The sequence below is a fragment of the Syngnathus scovelli genome, chromosome 5 (assembly GCF_024217435.2).
Source record: "Syngnathus scovelli strain Florida chromosome 5, RoL_Ssco_1.2, whole genome shotgun sequence".
Lineage (NCBI taxonomy): Eukaryota > Metazoa > Chordata > Actinopteri > Syngnathiformes > Syngnathidae > Syngnathus > Syngnathus scovelli.
The window spans coordinates 12,156,652-12,176,172 of NC_090851.1; the positions used below are offsets into that span (position 1 = coordinate 12,156,652).

A 19,521-nucleotide genomic window follows, 5' to 3' on the forward strand; every position below is an offset into this window, starting at 1 on the left:
AGACCTCCAGGTTACCTTCAGCTTCAACTACACGGGACATGTTGCATTTAATCTTTAAGAACTATCATTTATTTAACTTTTCATTTATATGTAACTTTACTTTTATGCATACTTTGTATGTCCATACATATACAATGTATGTGCAATTTCTTACGCATTAATTAATTTAATTTTTTTTCTCTTTAGTTTCTTTAGATCAGGGGTGTCAAACTCATTTTTTTCGTGGGCCGCATTGTAGTCGTAGCTTCTTTCGGAGGGCCATTATGACTGTCAACCCAAATAAATGTATGAGCACCTCATATTATATACAGTAAAAGCTATACACAGTAAAAGCTACATACAGTAAAAACAAACTGACAAATAACTTGTTTTCAAATCAGATGAGTGAAAACAGGTCAAATATTTGAAAAAACGATATTATTAAAAGTGAAGACAATTTGCAATTCTAGTAATGACACACGAATTTGATGCACAATTTGTCTTCGCGGGCCACATAAAATGATGTGGCGGTCCGTATCGGGCCCCCGGGCCTGGAGTTTGACACCTGTGCTTTAGAAGATCATTTCCCCAGTATTTATTTCAAAGTGTGTGTAATTTTACAGCGGCTAACAATATTATATTGTATCCCCTCATCATTCAGATGTCACAACAAATATGTTTCCACCTACAAAACTTGATATGAATCTTAAAGCAGCTTTAATATTATACAACTATGATACAATGTTTTTTCATAATATTACAGGCTTATTCCTGCTGCTCCTACCATCCTCTCACCGCTGTGTTTGCCTTCACACACCATAGTTGTACCCAATCAGTGTGGCTTTTCCCACAGCTTTTAACGAGTCTTGGCAGAAGTGCTAACAGAGGACTTAGTCAGCAGGAAATTACCATTAAACACACTGCCACTGCGCTGTGATATAATACAACACAACAGCTGTAGAACCCGGAGGGATGGGTAGAGAGGAACCCAATAGTTGATGCACACCATCAAGGTTTTGGTACCCTAATTGGGCATTTAAAAATATGTAACAACTATTGGGAACAACAGACACTCTGGTCTTGTCACAGTCTTTGTAGCTGGGCTCTAATGAAGAAAATTAGCCCGCTCGTGTTGCACATATCGGCCGCTCAGGAGGGAGATTTAAAGAGAAGTAGCGTACAGTAATGGTGTGGAAAGAAGTGCTACAGTGGTGATTTTCCATTCAGTGGAGAACTCTTGCTGATATATGAGTTCAATCAAGATGCAATCGTCATGAGCTAAAGCGGTTTCTCTTGCATAATGGAAGGATAAAGCCTGTTTAAACTCAATTTCCACCTTGGGTCTATCTGTGAAAGGGATGGCATCCTAGAAGCCGCACATTCCTCTTTGTTACGATCGGCCTCATCCTAACCTGGCACTAGACATTAAGCTGAAACGCTCAGCGAGCTGTGGTGTGTGAAAGATAATTAGGGGGGAAAAATACAACAGGAATACTTCTGTTGAGTTCTCTAAAAGGCTGACTGATGTTTTACGGTAATTTAAAAGGGTTTGGGTTGTGAAGTAGCTATTGCTTCTGAGAACACATAATCCTCAACAGTGTAATAATACCGCTATTATCATTCAGCCCCAGAGAAGACTTGGGGTTGAGAGACGTGATGATTAGGTACATCTCAGTTGAACATAAAACAGCTATACTTAATAATACAGAGGCCAGATGAAGGCTCATGCTTAACACTTCTATTTGACTGCATATACAGTATTCAATACTTTTATTTGATATGGCAGCATGCTATATAGATTTGATTCTGTCATTATTTAAAATCTTTCAAAAAGATTTATAGGTCAGAGGCCGCTCTTGTGACATCTACTACATATTAGTATCAAATAATCAAACCAACCAAGAAAACTTGACAATACGTACTATGTGACAAAGTAGGCTATATTAGAATACTAGAGATACAGAAGATATAAAAAGTCTATACACCCACGTGCAAATGGATTTTTGCAGTATAAAAAGATAAAACATTTCAAAATGTTTTATACTATCTATGTGACCTTCCTGTAAATCTTTTTGAGAGGGGACATTAAAAATAATCAAAGAAAAAAAAAAATTACATCAGGGTGCCACATCCTCTAATACAGTAATTGGAGCCTTGGCCATGTTAACTGAACAATCACATCCAAACTCATGTTAAATGGGAGTCAGCAACAGCCACCATTTAGAGTACCTCTTATTAATTCTAAATAAAGTTTACATGTTCATGCACATTTTTTTATTGCTTTCTATCTGAAGCCTGAAATGTTTCTGCTAACAGTATTTGGGACTGTTCATACTGTCCTCCACCTAAACTAAGGCCCCAGATCCAGATAGAGAAAAACAGCCCCAAAGCATGGCACTACCACTATGCTTCTGTGTAAGCATGGTGTTCCTTTGGTGGCGCCAAGTGTGTTTGCAACAAAACTTTAGGGATTGTGGACAAAACAATCAAATCCCTCTGATATTAAACTTAATTTAGGATTAACTAAACACTTCAAATGGTGGCAGGTGTGGGCTGACTCCCACATAACATACCTTTTTGAATGTGGCTGGTCATAAGACTAAGAGGGTGTGTACATTTGCGCAACCACATTAGCCCAGTTGTTAATTCTTACATCCTTTTGGGATGGATGTCACGTTGGTGGGAAAACAGCTTTAAAAAGTATTATCTTGGTCTCAATTTCACACAAAAAAATAGACATTTAAACAGTGCAGACTTTTTCCATCCATCTGTTAAGCAATCCACTTTTTTAAAAATCTGGATGGATGGACAGATAAATATGGATATAAATATTTCTTCCATGCTCCAAGGTGTAATTGAGTGCAAGTGCATACCTGCAGGACAATTGGGAGTTGCTCAGGAGGATTCCGGTTCTCTACGCCCATTGTCAACCACACCTGAAAAGCTGTCAGCTGTTCTGCGAAGAAAGGGCTGTGCTGTGGAGACAAACATGCGCGCATACGTGTGCACCCCCCCACACACACATATGCACACACAGACAGCTATGCATAAAAAGCCAATCTGCAGTCAGCATTTCATAACAACCCTGACACATGAGCCAGAGAGTGACAACACATTGCAGTAACGACATAAATCCCGATCTATCAAGATCACCTTTGCCGTATCTCACTCGCTGCTGCCATAGTAGCATGCCTGACTGATTGGTTGCTGGAGGGGTTTGGATCACGCCGAGCGCTAATAGTGCAGCGGGAATTAGGACGGTTAACAACTGTTGATGGATGTTAAAGGGAAGTATCAACGCCTCTCGGCAGAAAGGTCAGATTGATTTGTGCCCAATGAAAGCTTAATAAGTCCCTACACAAGAAAGACTTGCACTATATTAGCGGAAAGATTAAAGTGATGTTTATTGTATATGTTATTGCCACTTTTGGTTCGTCCCATCAGGGTTCAATAGGATATATGTCCCCATTTGTCCTTGTGATTTTCTGGTCTGTTTTAGTTAATTCCAAAGGCGATCACTGATTAATTACCTCAGCTAGTGATATTGTTTTCACCACTGCTTGCGTTAATAACTGGATCCCCCTCAAAATGCAGTGCCAATTTCCTGTGTCAAAAAACATGCCATTGAATTTGGTGCTTATTAGAAGCAAAAGTGCGTCATGTGTGTTCATCATGTCAGAGACCTGTTGCTCCAAGTGAAGGGTCAGATTTGGCAACACCAGTAGGTGTGTAATAAATGAAAACATGAGTTTCACACACTTACCCTGAATGCGGTGCCCTCCTCAATGATGGTTGGCAGCTGAGACAAGCAGATATCCACAGCCAGGTCCCACGCTTGCCTGGGAGAGGTGACACATCCGCAACCATTTCTATTAAACATGTCCTTTTTTTACAAACCTGTAATTGTATGCTTTATATTTTCGGCCCGGGGGCCAAGAGAGGGCAGCAAGGAGCCTTTAATCCTCTCATGGTCATCATAACTAATTCATACGGTTATGCAACACAATTTGGACACCTATCTCAGTTTCTCTATTTGGCCAGTCTTGCTCTCTCCTTTGCCCGTTCGTGTTTCCAGGCCTCAAAGGAGCTTTTCCATCATAATTAGTGAGCGTTACTGTCAATTTATGGATACTGACTATTGCACCACACTGCAATATGATACTCAACAACTAGGGAAGGAGGAAAAAAAAAATGGATCCACTGGTGCGCGATTGCAAAGTCTTTGTGCCAGTTAACCTTCAAAATTTCTGAAAGTATTTTAATAGCCGACTGTATTTGATGAATTAGCAATTCTGCTCCCAATTCTGTTGCCATTTCAATTCCTCTTGACCATTCCATGAATGAGTTACTGCATTCACCATTCACCACAGCGTCACCATAATCCTTGTTAAAGTCCATTGACAGTCGAAATGCAATGATTCATTTTTTTATCCTTTCTGATTGAACTGGATTCTAACATTTCAAAACCAAAAACAGTTCCATGAAGGTGGCACTGTACAAAAGTGTACATTAAGCGGTCCAATGGATTGAAACGTGTTTATACCTTGGCCTAAAAGGTTAAAAATGGAACATTATAACCTTGGTAGAATGTTTTTTGTTTAATTACAACAAACTCCATATCCACTGGTGCCTTGAGATACGAGTGACTTTACATACATGATATTTTAGACATTACAAATATTTTTCGTTTTATTTTGGTGGGGAGGCATGAACTGGCGTTGGCTTGATACTATTTTCCGATATTCAAGACCGATACTGCAGCCGCGAGGATCGGCCAATGCCAATCTTATAAACTGTCCGCTTCTTTTTGTCACTAATAGATGTCAATAATAGGTGGATGTCATTTGCCTTATATTGACTTCTAAAAATTCACTGTGCAAGGACTGCTCACGTGATAAGAATACAGGCACATGACAACCTCAGTGATGGCTTTTCTATGCTTTGGGATGTCACACAAAGGGAAGTCTGGTAAAAATAATACATTGGGCTTATGGATTGGATTGGTTAAGGTTATTTTGGCCCGGATCGGAATTGATAGCGATCAAGTGGACCACCGCTCATTGGAACAGATTAATGACGTTTCCATTGATTTTGAGGGTGAAAATTGATTTGGGATGGAAGTGACATCACTGTATGCATATGTGAAATGCTGTAAATATTGCAACATGGGATAAAGACACAAAAAAATCCATGGAAAAATGTGAGAAAAATGGCAAGAAAATGTAGATTTCGTAACAAGAGGCTGAATTTGAATAAAAAGATCTCCAACTTGGCCAGCGATGTGCAAAATCAAAGGGCCAGAGCAGAAATGCAAGAGAGGAGAGCCAAATCAGCAAAGGCACGCTCACGGGGAGGAGGATGCAGCACCACTTGGGATGACAGCATTAACTCAGGTAACGGCTGCCAATATCAATGAGCAACTCATCACCAAAACCTGTCAGTGTGTGCTTGTGTGTGTGGTGCAAGTAAAATGGGGACAGCAGTCAACAGAGGAGTGTAAGGGAGCAGTTGGTGGCTGACTAAGCACTTGTCGCCGTTGCCTGCAGAGAGTGGTGCAGTAACACACACTCCCACATTTGTACACACTCCCACACTGAAACTGTCCACAGGGGAGTAATCAGCCTTGGATTTTTCAGCTCTATCCAGTTCAACACCATTTGAATAACAATTGCTGCCCGTGTGCGGGCACGACCATTGATCTAGCAACCCCCAAATTGTTTGATTGCTTCCTTTTATTGTCATTCTACTCATAAATTCCTAATCTCACTTCTATTATTGAAGTGGTCTTTTATTTGTGGCACTTTCACATTTATCGGTCTTGATTTCGACACGGTCTTGTCATTATTCCGTGCTACTAAATACTGCATGTGTTGCAGTGCAGTAGAGCTCTCAATAATTGTTGCCATGAACATAATAATATACACACAGACCTAACCTAGACTTAAGAGGCAAAAGAAAAACTATTCAGTTCTGCAAGCGCAAAATACTTTACAAAAAGAGGTGCCATGTTGTTATGTTACGCAACAATCTGCCTTGCAAGGCAGGACTGTCGAGAAGGCTTTCTTTGCTTCTCAACACAAGACAGATAACGAGTGGGAGGTTGCAGGGATGCGTTTATAGAAAACAAAAAGAACAAAACAATGGAGGGGGAACTGTTTGTGTACAGGTACAAAGTTAATGGAAAAGTGTTTCTTACAGTGTGGAGATACTGTGTTACAAGGACACAGATGAGTACCACTGTGTTTGGGATTAGATAAAAAGAGAGAGACTATGATTGAAATTAAATGCACTTTTTAGACAGTTATCTAAAGTTATTATAGTTGCCAATAGCAGGTTGATTTGTGTGTGTATGCAGTGCCTTCATAACTGACCCCTCAGCATGTGCCCACTTGCATGGCAAATGATCGGCACTTCCACAGCAGTCTCCGATAGGCTATGTTTGTCGAACAAATTAAAAATAAAATACATTTGAGACATGGTGATGACAAGATGGGTCCAGAGTGAGATTACTTTGCAGGAAAATTATTTCAAAAATAGTCTACTGTCAGATTATACAGACAGTTTCAATATATCTGTTCTGGCTAAAAGCATATTTACACTCGCATGGGCGCAGTGTCGACTACCGTGTTGAATCACGTGACCACCGCAGACCTCTGTGACCCGTGGCCAACACATAACACGCATATGTCAGAAATTGTTGCTGCGTGTGCAGTGCCGCGCGCGTGCACTTTTGTGATTGGCCTATTTAGTCACATGCTACGATGCTGTTCTTCACTATTTTAGATACTGCAATCTCTAAAACAAAAAAACATGGATAGAGTTGAAGTGCAGCTGTGGTGCACAAATATGTGGATTCATACAATGCCACCTCAACCAACTACAAAGATGCACAAATGGCAGCCAACTCCTGGCGTGACATTTATGTGGCAGTGGGTTTGGATTTGTTTGAGTTCCAGCGAAGGTGGAAGATCATGAGAGAAAAATTGGTCCGCGTCTAGTTTCGAATTTTGGTCAAAATAAGAACAGAAGGTTAACGTTTTTGATTTTATGTTTTCTATTAAAAAAATCTTAAAGACCTCAAGGTCTTAACATTACATTGTAAAGGGAACAAGTCATTGTCAACCCTTTAGATTGGCCAAGAAATTGTAAAACAAAAATAAAAATAACACCCATGTGTGTGGACTGGCCAATAGTATGGATTTGTGGAGGAAAAAAAAAACACATTCCAAATTGTACATAGCAGGTTTTCAATGATATCAGAGCTGAAACAAAAAAAAAGAATTAGGTAATGCAGTATTGCGCATTGCGTTCACACTTCCTCTGTAAAGCTTTTAACTGTTCAGCATTTGGGTGGATTTCTCATTTTACAAATGAGCCTCATTAACTTATGGCTGCTGGCATTTCTATCACTGCACAGCCTTTAGTACAAAAGTTACTTTTTGGTATCATAAAATGTAGATAGTGCCACTCTGTACCTTTTGTCAAACCACGAATGTATTTTGTCATTTACTGCGGCATGTACTAAAAAAACAGATGTGATCACTGAGGACCCTGATACTTTTTTACCTTCTTCACTATTTCAACATGCAAAGCCAGGGCTGTGTTAGTGTGTCTTACCACATGGCATGCATGTATGTTGGAGGCAAGCGAGGGCTGCTGACAGGTGTACAGTTGTATGACCTCATTATCCTCTCTGCTAATAGAAAATTGCGGAACAAGCTGGCCACCAGAAGATCCTGACGAAACAGCTTCTGGAACAAATCTATATGCAGACGCAGATAAAAATTAACACAAATTACAAGGAAGGAAAAAATAGCACTTACGTATGTAGAGAAGTAAATAAAAAAAACGACCCAAACTACTTTAAAAAAAGACTAGAGCAACTCAAAAATGTTAGAAGGTATATATGCTTTGTGAATACCGAAGACCAAGATCTGAAAAAATTAAAATGCATTAGGTTACATTTTTATTTTCATTGTTTCATTTCCATCAGCATACCTGTAAATGACCATTATGGGCTCAGAAGGCACAATGGAGCATTTGGCTATCATGCATTCCTTGTGGGTTTCTTCAAATCCTCTGGCTTCCACCCACCTTAACAACCCAAAATACATTGATGACTAGTCCAGGGTGTACCAATTCTCTCCTAAAGTAATATGGGATGAGCCATACCTCACCCGTCACCATAATGAGCTATAATCAGAAGCAAATAGAAGGATGGGGCAAGCCAATGTTTTTTTTTATATTACGGAAATTGTATTTTTTTTGTTGTATGAGCAAAATTGTATGTGCTGAACGCAAGTAATATCTTGACCGAGCCCATAGCAGAGTTGTACAATAGTCTGGGTGATTTGAATTAGGTATGCAGCAGAGTCTCATTACTGGGATTCTCCTTGACGTGGGTTGCTTCATTAACGGAAGAGCCCCGAGGGTTTATAAGGCTTTGACAGCCATCAGCAATGTCGCATTGTTACTGGTGCTGGGAGTTAGTGTGCTTGGGATGTGTGCTGCATAAAAGACAGGTACGGGTAATGACGATGACTATATTAATAATAATAATTTTAATATTAATAATAATAATAATAATAACTGTGTGCACTGTATAAAAAATGGAAATCCTACAAATGAAATAATACATCTAGCTCAGTCAATGGGCAACTGATGACCAGGCTACAGCGGCCGTCGGAGTCAAGTGTTCAGTACTAGCCCTAGCTCATTCTCCTCTGTGCATCTTGGTGCAGAGTAAAAACAAAAATAATGAACAATTCCTAACAATGATATCATTCAAATACATGTCATATTACCAAGAACTCTTAAAAATCCTGTTGCGATAATACTCGTGTACATTTGCAGTGTTGTCTAATCAAAATTGGGGTCATTGAATGACACCAACAAGGTCTTTCTAATGCACAGAAAAGCGTAAAGGAGATGCTTCAAGATTAAAGTCAAGGGCAGTAGGCAGTGCATAAGCGGTTCAGAGAATGGATGTTCACCATATGACCCTGGGGTGAGTGGATGCAACACCAAGGCTCGTAAGCGGTTTGGTATTGCTATGTTCGCATAAAAATTAATAGTTTGCGCCACATTAATTTATATTCAATATAGCAAAACTGAGAAACAAATGCTGACCTGGTGTATTGAGAGCCGTTCTCATGTTCACTTGAAAGAGCCCGCACATGATTATCAATTAGTAATTGTCAGAGACTAATGGCCTGTTAATCACTGAATACACTAGCCGAAGGCGTGGCAGTAAGAGCTCACAGAGGAGCAACAACACAAGGAAGAGTGAAAAAAATGGGGGACAGCAGGGAAAGGAGTTATATCTTGACAGAGACATTAGCCAGAGGCACTTTTCCTCATTGCCAATCTTAAATATAAGTCATTTGGATGCTGTTTTTTTTCCCTTTGGTCGTCTGACATTTTTGGAGCTCTATGTAGATTAAATAAATAAAAGAATACATTTATTTTCTTAATAAAATTACAGCTTTCTAAATAAAACTACCGTATTTGCCGGTGTACAGGTCGACTCGGTGTATAAGTCGACCCCCTAAAATTCGACGGAAATTTACGATTTTATGATATATCCTTTGTATAAGTCGAGCTCAATTGTTGCATTAATTCAATATGCGAAATTTATTGACGAAATGTGTTCAAATTCCGGGAGGCCGTGCGCATGCGGCTGTTTATAAGCACCGCGCAGGAGATCGCGGCCGGCGAGCTCGCGCACGCCGCCCGGCACCAACGGGAGGTCGGAAATAGCTCCAAGCCGAGCGGATCGGCACTTTATAAGCACCGCGGAGGAGATCGCGGCCGGCGAGCTCGCGCACGCCGCCCGGCACCAACGGGAGGTCGGAAATAGCTCCAAGCCGAGCGGATCGGCACTTTATAAGCACCGCGGAGGAGATCGCGGCCGGCGAGCTCGCGCACGCCGCCCGGCACCAACGGGAGGTCGGAAATAGCTCCAAGCCGAGCGGATCGGCACTTTATAAGCACCGCGCAGGAGATCGCGGCCGGCGAGCTCGCGCACGCCGCCCGGCACCAACGGGAGGTCGGAAATAGCTCCAAGCCGAGCGGATCGGCACTTTATAAGCACCGCGCAGGAGATCGCGGCCGGCGAGCTCGCGCACGCCGCCCGGCACCAACGGGAGGTCGGAAATAGCTCCAAGCCGAGCGGATCGGCACTTTATAAGCACCGCGCAGGAGATCGCGGCTGGCGAGCTCGCGCACGCCGCCCGGCACCAACGGGAGGTCGGAAATAGCTCCAAGCCGAGCGGATCGGCACTTTATAAGCACCGCGCAGGAGATCGCGGCCGGCGAGCTCGCGCACGCCGCCCGGCACCAACGGGAGGTCGGAAATAGCTCCAAGCCGAGCGGATCGGCACTTTATAAGCACCGCGCAGGAGATCGCGGCGCCTCATTGGACTTCCAGCGGGCCGCGCACTCGCGCACACCGCACGGTTCAAATTTTCTAAGTGCAACGCACAATGAGATGCATGAGAAACGGCCTTGGTTACCATCACATTTGAAGCGATGAATACGAAGTTAAATTTTATGACTCGGTGTATAAGTCGAGGTCGATTTTTTTCGGTCGATTTTGGATCGAAAAAGGTCGACCAATACACCGGCAAATACGGTATTTATCTCTGCTTTTAGACAAGAAAATAAAGTTGACTGTTATACGCATTTTAAAAATAAAATCTGTTGATCTGCAAGTTTTTAGTTACCAAACAAACACCCTCTTGGACTCAAGCGGTACAGCTACACCGTTCTATCCCAGTTTTATTATTGTAATGCTTCATTATTACGCTAGTATTGTTTGAAATTGTAGGAAAGTTTGCTTATGCGTGCAGAGCCCCACCTCGGGGCAACACGTTCCAGGCAATGGTATCAGTGATGGCTGTGAAAATCCAGTTGAGTTCTCCGAGGGGAGTGCGCCTGTCGTTGAGTCTGCCAGGGATCCTGCACACAACATAACAACACAGATGGCTCGGTGTCAGCAACTCATTGTCACGTCACAAAGATGACTCAGAACACAAAGTGGCAATCACTCGACACTGTGATCTCACATATTTGAGGGTATTTACATTTACAGACGCTTGGGCTTTAACTCAGATGGACAGACGATTCATGTGTGAGTATAGGTTGTTCATGGAAGCTGCTACAGTCCGTGAAGGGCCAATAAGGGAAAACAGAAGCATTTGGCAATCTATTGAACAAGATTTACAATTATTTTAGATTTAATTTACATATACTTTAATTGCACTGGTCTGTGCAGGATATGGTTGCTGTCCAATGAAAGAATATATTGCCCACGTTTTTTTTCCTTTTCAGAGAAAGTATCTTTTGATAAAAACAAAACATTGGGAAAATTGGGAAATTGTGTGCATTTAATTGAATGGCGACAATATTAGAGGTGTAAATGATTAAACAACAACTATCAAATAATCCACAATTATTTTGATAATTAATTAATTGTTGACAGACTTTGTTTAATTTAAAATTATCCAAATCCATTTTTTTCCTTTTCAGAGAAAGTATCTTTTGATAAAAGCAAACCATTAGGAAAATTAGGAAATTGTGTGTATTTAACAGTGACAATATTAGAGGTGTAAATGATTAAACAACAACTATCAATTATTTTGATAATCAATTAATTGCTGACAGACTTCATTTAATTTAAAATCGTCCAAATCCTCAGCCTCTTCAAAGTAGTAAATATTCCCAAATTTTTACATATACATTTATATATATATATATATATATATATATATATATATATATATATATATATATATATATATATATATATATATATATATATATATATATATATATGGAACTATATGTATGTATATATATATATATATATATATATATATATATATATATATATATATATATATATATATATATATATATATATATATATATATATATATATATATATATATATCAACGTGAAAAAAAAGTTATCCCATTCCCTATGAAAGTGATACTTTTTTAAATCTTTTTACTATGTCCAGCTGCCCTTTTTATACCCTTTCTTAAGTTTAAGAGAAAAAACAGGGATCTGACAATTGGAGGGAACTCGCGGGCGTTAGTGTTGTGTTAGCGCCGTTGTTTGCGCACGCGTCAAGTGCGAAAAAAACCCCAAAACATTTTAATGTCACGCGATCGACCGGTCGATCGCGATCGACGTATTGGGCACCCCTGCCCTAGACAATGTCAACATTGTAGACAATGTAAGACTTACTTTTATGGTTGAGGAAATGTTTGCAATATGTATTAGAAAACTGAAGTTTAATTCTAATTTAGTTTTCGGCATATGCATTTTTTTACAGACAGTATAAGATGTCCCATACATATGTATTCTAGGACGAGGGAAAACAAAATATATAGTGCAAAAGCAGACTTTTCCCTTTTATTGTGGGGCAGACAATGAACACATGAAGCACATCTGCAAAGAGATTCTGCATTTTCTTGATTCAGTAAACATGAAAAGGCAAGAGTCATAGCAGGACAATATGTGATTTCTTCACCATGACAATGAGCCTGCTCATAATGCCCTGAACATCTGACAGTTCCTGGCCAAGAACAACATCACCATGCTGGCTCATACTCCTGACTCATCCGACCTGGCTCTGCGTGATGTTTGGCCTCTTCTGCAAGGTCAAGGAGGTCATAAAAGCCACTCATGAAGATGTGGATGAAATCAAAATGACAGTGAGGACAGTGCTGCAGAAGATTCTGAGAATCCTTTCAGGAATGCATCAGGATGTGGCAGAGAAGCTACATTAAACTCCAGGGGGTTCATTCCAAGTAGAGCTGTGCAATGCGGACATCAATTTATAACATAAAGGTCGTTCTATGCCAAATCACCCAGTGGGTTTAACCAAGCTATTGATCTGGATAAACCTTTGTGTACTTTTTGCTACTGATGGGACAACACAAAATCTTTCATTTTAGGTCGATCAGACCAAGGGTTTAGGAGCTATAGCTCAGTGAATCTTGACATTTTCTGCAAAGATGGATGCCGATGCTTTCATTTAAACCCTCAAGTCTAATGATCAACTGGCTCAATCTACACAGAACAGGTATTGTTGAAAGGGGAATACAGCAAGGATTGCAAATAGAGTAAGAAGATTGGGTCAAATTTGACCTGTAATTTAACCTTGTGGATCAGGTGACCTTAACATTTGTCATGAAATGTAATCCCTCACATATTTTCCAAAACACAAAGCTTTCTATAAAATGTTTGATAGCAATAGAGAGTCAAAGTATCCAAGTATCCATACACTGATTCATATGTAATTGAAAATCAGATCTCGCCCCCAGAGAGTATATTAGTTTCTATCTCAGTTTACCTGAGCAATCACCTCATGCATGTTTTTACACTCACAAACCTTCCAATGCGTTTATTATTACCCCAAGGTTATTATTATAAAGTAAAGTTTATACTATAGCGCATTCTGTTTTGACTGGGCATGATGATGGCTGTGTATGAAATGCATGCAGTAAAAGAACATTATCCCTTGGCCTCAGGCTGACAACATCACGGAACATTTGAAGTTAGGGTATTGTGTAATTCAAATGGTGATAATTCTATTATGAATGGATAATTCTCATTTCGTACAGAGGCCCAGTATTTGCACTGCATTTGCGAAGCTTGCCAAATGTGTTGGGCAGCACAACACAGCAGTTTGTATCCCTTTTCATTTGTCTTGGTAAGGGTGGCACAGATGGTTGAAAAAAAAACTTATTGGTGATTGAATGATTGGACACATGAATGAAGTGGTTAACAGATTGGAAACATCCTCCATGTTACAGTTTTCCAGATATTTACTGATATAGATCGAATTGGGTTCTGTTTGGGGTATCATGCTGCCGTGGCAATTCCAAAACTGATTATTAGCCAATATTGATTCCAATCACAGGGCTTAACTGCATATTTCTTGTTATTTTCATCTGCACACAAGCAATTATTCAAATAATCAATAAATCTGCCTTTTTTATTTATAAATGTATGAGTTCATTCGACAACATCAGGACGTTATTTTACATTGACATTGCAGAAAATGTACAAACAGTAAATTATAATTCAGTGAATGGTGTTATCTGTAAGGTGCAGTGTTAAGGAAAGCATCAGGGGATACTACACTGCACACATGCTGCTCTCTAGTTGCTACAAGGTGCAAAGTGCGAGCTGCGGGTGATTTTTTTTAGTGATTGTCAACATACGCTGATCACATTCTGTGTGAATTCACATTCTTTCCCGTGGAAATCACCCAATTATCATAGAACACCACCACAAGATAAAATACACTTAGTAATTCATGCTGGGTGATAGTTTTAGCCTTAATGCATTGAGCATTGATGATTGGATTCAGTACAAATGTTATATTCCATCAAACTTCTGCATGATAATTTTTTTTTGCTAATTTGCTACACAAATTTCCTTTGGTAATAACATGTCCATGGTGCCAACGTCGTGTATGAGCAAAGGGAGGAGCGCATGTAAATAAGAGACAATGTTATGTGTGACTGTGCGTGCGTGCGTGCGTGCGTGCGCGTCCGTGTGCGTGTGTGCATGTGGGAGGGGGGGCTAAAAAGAGAGAGAAATACTGTCATTTAAGAACGCTTCGACAAGATGACACGTGTATTGTGAGCAGGAAAAGACGTCGTGACTATCTTATATAATTGACCATTGTGAGAAAATACAGCCAGAATGTGTTGGATGTGGGAAGTTGAGATAGTGAACACATGGTCAAAAAGAAAAGGAATTTCCAATTTGATTTTGTTGTTTGACTTTGGACTTAGCATGTTTTGTTTGGCACCATTTTTAAGCCGCATGACCTTCCTGACAACTTAAAGGGTCTTGCCGAGGCACCCAATTAGATACTACCGTTGACCTTGAAAAGGATTTGAATTCATGTCACCGGCATCCAAAGCCAGGGGGTACTGCCCTCTGAGCCATTCAGCCGCCAGGAATTAATTGGATGAAGAGCCCAATAATTGTTTCTTAACGAGAGTTTGTATAGCTGGACAATATGAACTTAAATCAAATGTTTTTTCTTTTTAAAAAAAAATCCGATTTCCATTTTTAAATGTTTAACAATTTAACGCAATACAAGTAGTCGTCAAATGACATGACTTAGCTGGTCCATGTTTGCAGTTGAAGGTAACACCGCATGAGCTATCATGATATTTTTTTTGATGGCACAGTGAGGCACCTGACCTTGAAAGCACATAAATAAATGCTTTTTATTGTCATGATACAAATATACAGTGACAGAAAGCTTCTAACTGCAACCATGTTTTAAGACATGAATGTCAAGGTGGATGTTTTCAAACTAGATACTAAATAAATAGGTGAATAAATGAATTAATATTGAAGCTCATTAACGGAACTGATCCGTCATCAAGGCCTAGTCTTTTATCTGTGTTTTCCAGTTTTGTCTGACCTCATATTACTTTAGTTGAACCGCCACCTAAGCCCAAACACAATACAAACGATTGAATTGGGACATCTAACCTACACAAGCCACTCATTCATTCTACAGTACCACATTTGATTATTTCAAACTGAGAAATAACACTTAACTTCGGAATATTCAGTTTTATGACTCATATGTGGGATGGCAAATGAGTTTAATGTCATTTTTCTTTTATGAGCTGAGAGACTATTCATTATTCAGCTCAGAGACATCAGTGTCATCATTCATCGCATAGGGCAACGTGCCGTAACTCAACGATTTAAAATTCTGCAATCTTTATCTGCCACAAAAACAGTTCTAATAATAACAATGTGTTTATTTCATTATTATTTTTTGATATAAATTGCCATGGGTGAATGCTGAGAGCCAAATTAGGTCTCCAGAAGGCTGTGAATGACTAGATGGGTTGGAAGTTGTTTTGCATTCGACCACCTGTTGCCTAGTTCTAACTGTCCTGTTTTTGAAGAATGTTTTATTCATATCCTGCAGAAAAATAAAAACAGGAGAGGAAATATTTGCCTCATGCAGCATCAGGTAACTGCAAGAATTTTAGGACGTGCAAAAACCTTTCTTTTTGTTCATTAGCAGCATTTACTTTTTGCTCATAAATCCCAGAATTCTAATTGACACAATATAAAAAATATTTCAACTGGTGTACTGGAGTTGGTGGGGAAGTCGTATCATCTGATGCTGAGGATGTTGTGGAGGCAGTTCCTTTGGAAAAAAGCTAAGCCATCGGCTGAGTGTCCACAATTCATAATCACATAATCATAGCATGAGGCAGAGATGATTGGTGAGTTGAGGAGATGGACCTTTATTGGGGTGCGGATACAGTGGGACTTCCATATTTTTGATAGCCTACCGATGGTGCTGTGAGATGCCTTAAGATCTCTGGCTCGGTTAGAGAGGACGTGGTGATCTTTGCACCCTCGGGTAGATGAAAGAAAATGAGGTGGAAGAAAGTCTCAGAGAGACTGTAGTTTTGTTCTTGTTTTCTTTGTGTAAATATTTTCTATTTTTTATTCAATAATGAATACTAAGATGCAGCTTTAGTGCAAAAGCGTGTAGTTTTAAAATGTGCACATGCAGATTTGCATTTGCCAGTTTAAAATGCAACGCTTGATACTATACATGTTCAGTCACTGATACGTTTTCTTCAACCCTCACATTGCACTTTAAAATACCAACTACTTTAAGAGGATGTAACAAATGTCTGTCCTTGTCTGTCTAAACACGTCCTTTGTGAATCAAATATTGTTAAGGAATGCAATGGGGGCAGGGTGGCTCAGTGATAGAGTTGTCGTCTCCTACCCCAGAGGTTGGGGGTTTAACTGGCCATGTCAGATTACCCTTGAGGAAGATTCTGGACACCCATGCTGTGTCATCAGGTAAATGGTCTAAAAAGCACTATACAAGTGAAAGAACATTTGCCATTAACAAATGGAGGCCAACGCATGAAAAGAAAGGTTGTCCTCACTTCAGGTAAACATATTCTGTCAATGCATGAGGACTTTGGTTTCCAAGAGAACAGTCTGAGTCTGTGTTGTTGTTAATTCAACACCAAAATTGAACATGGCCAGATTACAGTATTTTCTGCACTATAATGCACACTGGATTATAAGGCGCACCCAATGTTCCCTCTAAACTGTGCAGCTGCACAATTTCACACTGCCCGCGCAATCTCTGCGCACAAGAAACTCCATGCTGCACACAAAATAAAATTCAGCATAAACTGATTGATTAATATCTAATGTTAGACGTAATCTAGAATAATTAAGTAGGGGCGGTTTACTGTATGCACAGCCAAACTGCTGCAGTTCACTGTGCTTGTCTGGCGATAGGCTTACCCGTATGTCAATCAAGCGATGGAATTAAAGTGATTCGGTTTGGATTCTCACTTGGTCCAGCAACCCCACTCATTTTTGCTGGTCATAAACTTTATTTATTTTAAAAGAAAGAAGCGAGTGCGTACGATGATGCGTAATGCGTTGACCAGTTTCCATGAAACAATGTTGTGGACTGTGTGGCTGTGTCATGGACCAGGACAGGAACCGTTATGATTGTTTTCAAATTAAGTTTTAAAATAATATTGACTGATCATTGTAGCACATGCTGAAGTTGTATACTGAAGAATAAAGCTCAAATAAGCAATCCCAGGTTGCATTAATTTGGCAGATGATAAGACAACAAATTGGACCGCCAAGAAGGGAGGCAAACTTGGCATGCTTATTTTAATAAACCACAAGTGGATAATGTTGGAAAATGGACCTTTTGTTTTGAACAGATAATTGATAATGAAGTTATGTTTCACGACATGCTGGCTGATCCATGACAAAACTTAATTGTGGTTATTCCGAGAGCTCGGTGTCTGTGGCATGGTCCACTCTGGTCAACGAGAATAGAAAACTTAAAATTGGTGTTTTTATAAGAGACAGTTCAATCCTGCCTCTGATTACAGCTTTTGGAGAACTTTTTAACCTAGGTGAAGGGCTCATATACTTCTTTTAGTCATGGAAAATACAGTATAGCAATATGGATTGCAAATACAAAGAATAGTCAATATGTACGGAAATACATATACTATATACACACGCAAAACCATTATTTAAAAGTTGAGTCATATAACAGCTAAGAAGCAATTGTTTGGGTGGAGTTAGGAAATTAGATTGATTCTGTTTATTACTGGGACTGAGATGATCACATTTCATGACCAATTTTTGCAGAAATCCAAGAAATTCCAAAGGACCGCACACTGGCATCTGCAACTGTGTATGCTTGAGAAGGTGCAGTACCTTTAAGACAATCACTTACTTCTCAATAAGGTCTAACGTCACCCCAGGCACCAACTTAGCACTCTTCTGCATGCAAAACCTAAAGAAAAAAAATATTTGTGAGATGTGAAGATATCTGTTTCAAACATACTCAGAACTTCAGAATTCATCATTTCCTTAACAGGTAACTTGTCTGGGTTATAGTAGTTAGTAGTAGTAGATGTGCTTGTATTGTTTACAGTGAGGCGTTAGCTCACAGTAGCCTCTTGAGAGGCATGAGGAGACTCACTGAGTTCATTTTGACATTGCATTTGGGTGTGGCATTATGTACCTGGGTGAGGGAAGGTATAGTGCTAAATAAATGTATTAGACAACCTGGAATAAAAATGAGAAGAGACCATCCAGCACAAGGAGGTGCCTTATGTGGACTCTTTCAATATTATGACATTTTACCATATGGAACAAGAATGAGGAACTTGAGGATGTTAATTAAGCAATTGTTTGCCTCAGAATAATACATTGCACAGTATATACTAAATTGATTTATTTCTGAATTATACAGGAGTTGGAAATATTGTAGCTTTCTGACAGTAACAGAGAGTCAAGACAGCGTAAACAGAGCTACAACAATTGAGGAAGGTTGCATGAGAGAAAGTTCAGTTCTTCCCCAACCCCTGTGGAATGGGAGGAACAGGAGGAAGAGAGCAGAGAGATGGGAGAGAACATGGGCTGGAGGTTATACTATCCAAAAACCATAGGCTGAATTTTGATTTGTTCAAACTGTAAACAATGATCAAATTTAGATTTGTTTGACTTTCAGAATAAAATGTTCCATTGAGCTCATACATAGTTAGGATGAAATGACTGTTATTATTGAAATTATCAATGAAATTGTTGAAAATAATACAGTGGTGCCTTGACATACAAGCAAGCAAATTTAAGATATATATATATATTTTTTGCTTTGCTTGTGAATTCAAACTTACAATCCTCACCATAGAGGCATTGAACGCAACTCAGAGAGAGACTGGTTTTGGTGTTCTGCAATTGCCAAACGATTTGTTCAAACAAACATGTCTTGCATGAACATACTCAATTGAATGTCTGAATGAACTGATTACTGATTCATTTCTTTCTCAGTTCAGTCCGAGCGGCAACTCGCGAAGTAGCTGCTTCTGTCGCCACCTCGGCTGGGACTGAGATCTGATATTTATGTTGCAGTATAACCACATGTGGGAAGACTAGCCAAATATCATACTCAGGAGTACTGTTACTTT

The 19,521-nt window shown here is 39.6% G+C and overlaps 1 protein-coding gene across 5 annotated transcripts in view; it reads right to left on the minus strand.

The window, feature by feature from the left end:
- Positions 1–19,521, minus strand: part of rptor (regulatory associated protein of MTOR, complex 1) — a 101,426-nt gene that overhangs the window by 51,485 nt on the left and 30,420 nt on the right. For all 5 annotated transcript variants that reach the window (XR_007481358.1, XM_049720104.2, XM_049720101.2 and 2 more), the window contains exons 8-12: positions 18,285–18,344; positions 10,838–10,938; positions 7,597–7,741; positions 3,743–3,818; positions 2,853–2,954 (exon numbers count right to left, since the gene is read on the minus strand). Coding sequence is in view for 4 of the 5 variants with exons in the window: in XM_049720104.2 (XP_049576061.1) it covers positions 2,853–2,954; positions 3,743–3,818; positions 7,597–7,741; positions 10,838–10,938; positions 18,285–18,344 (484 nt within the window). In the remaining variant the exon portion in view is untranslated. The remainder of the gene's footprint in view (positions 1–2,852; positions 2,955–3,742; positions 3,819–7,596; positions 7,742–10,837; positions 10,939–18,284; positions 18,345–19,521) is intronic.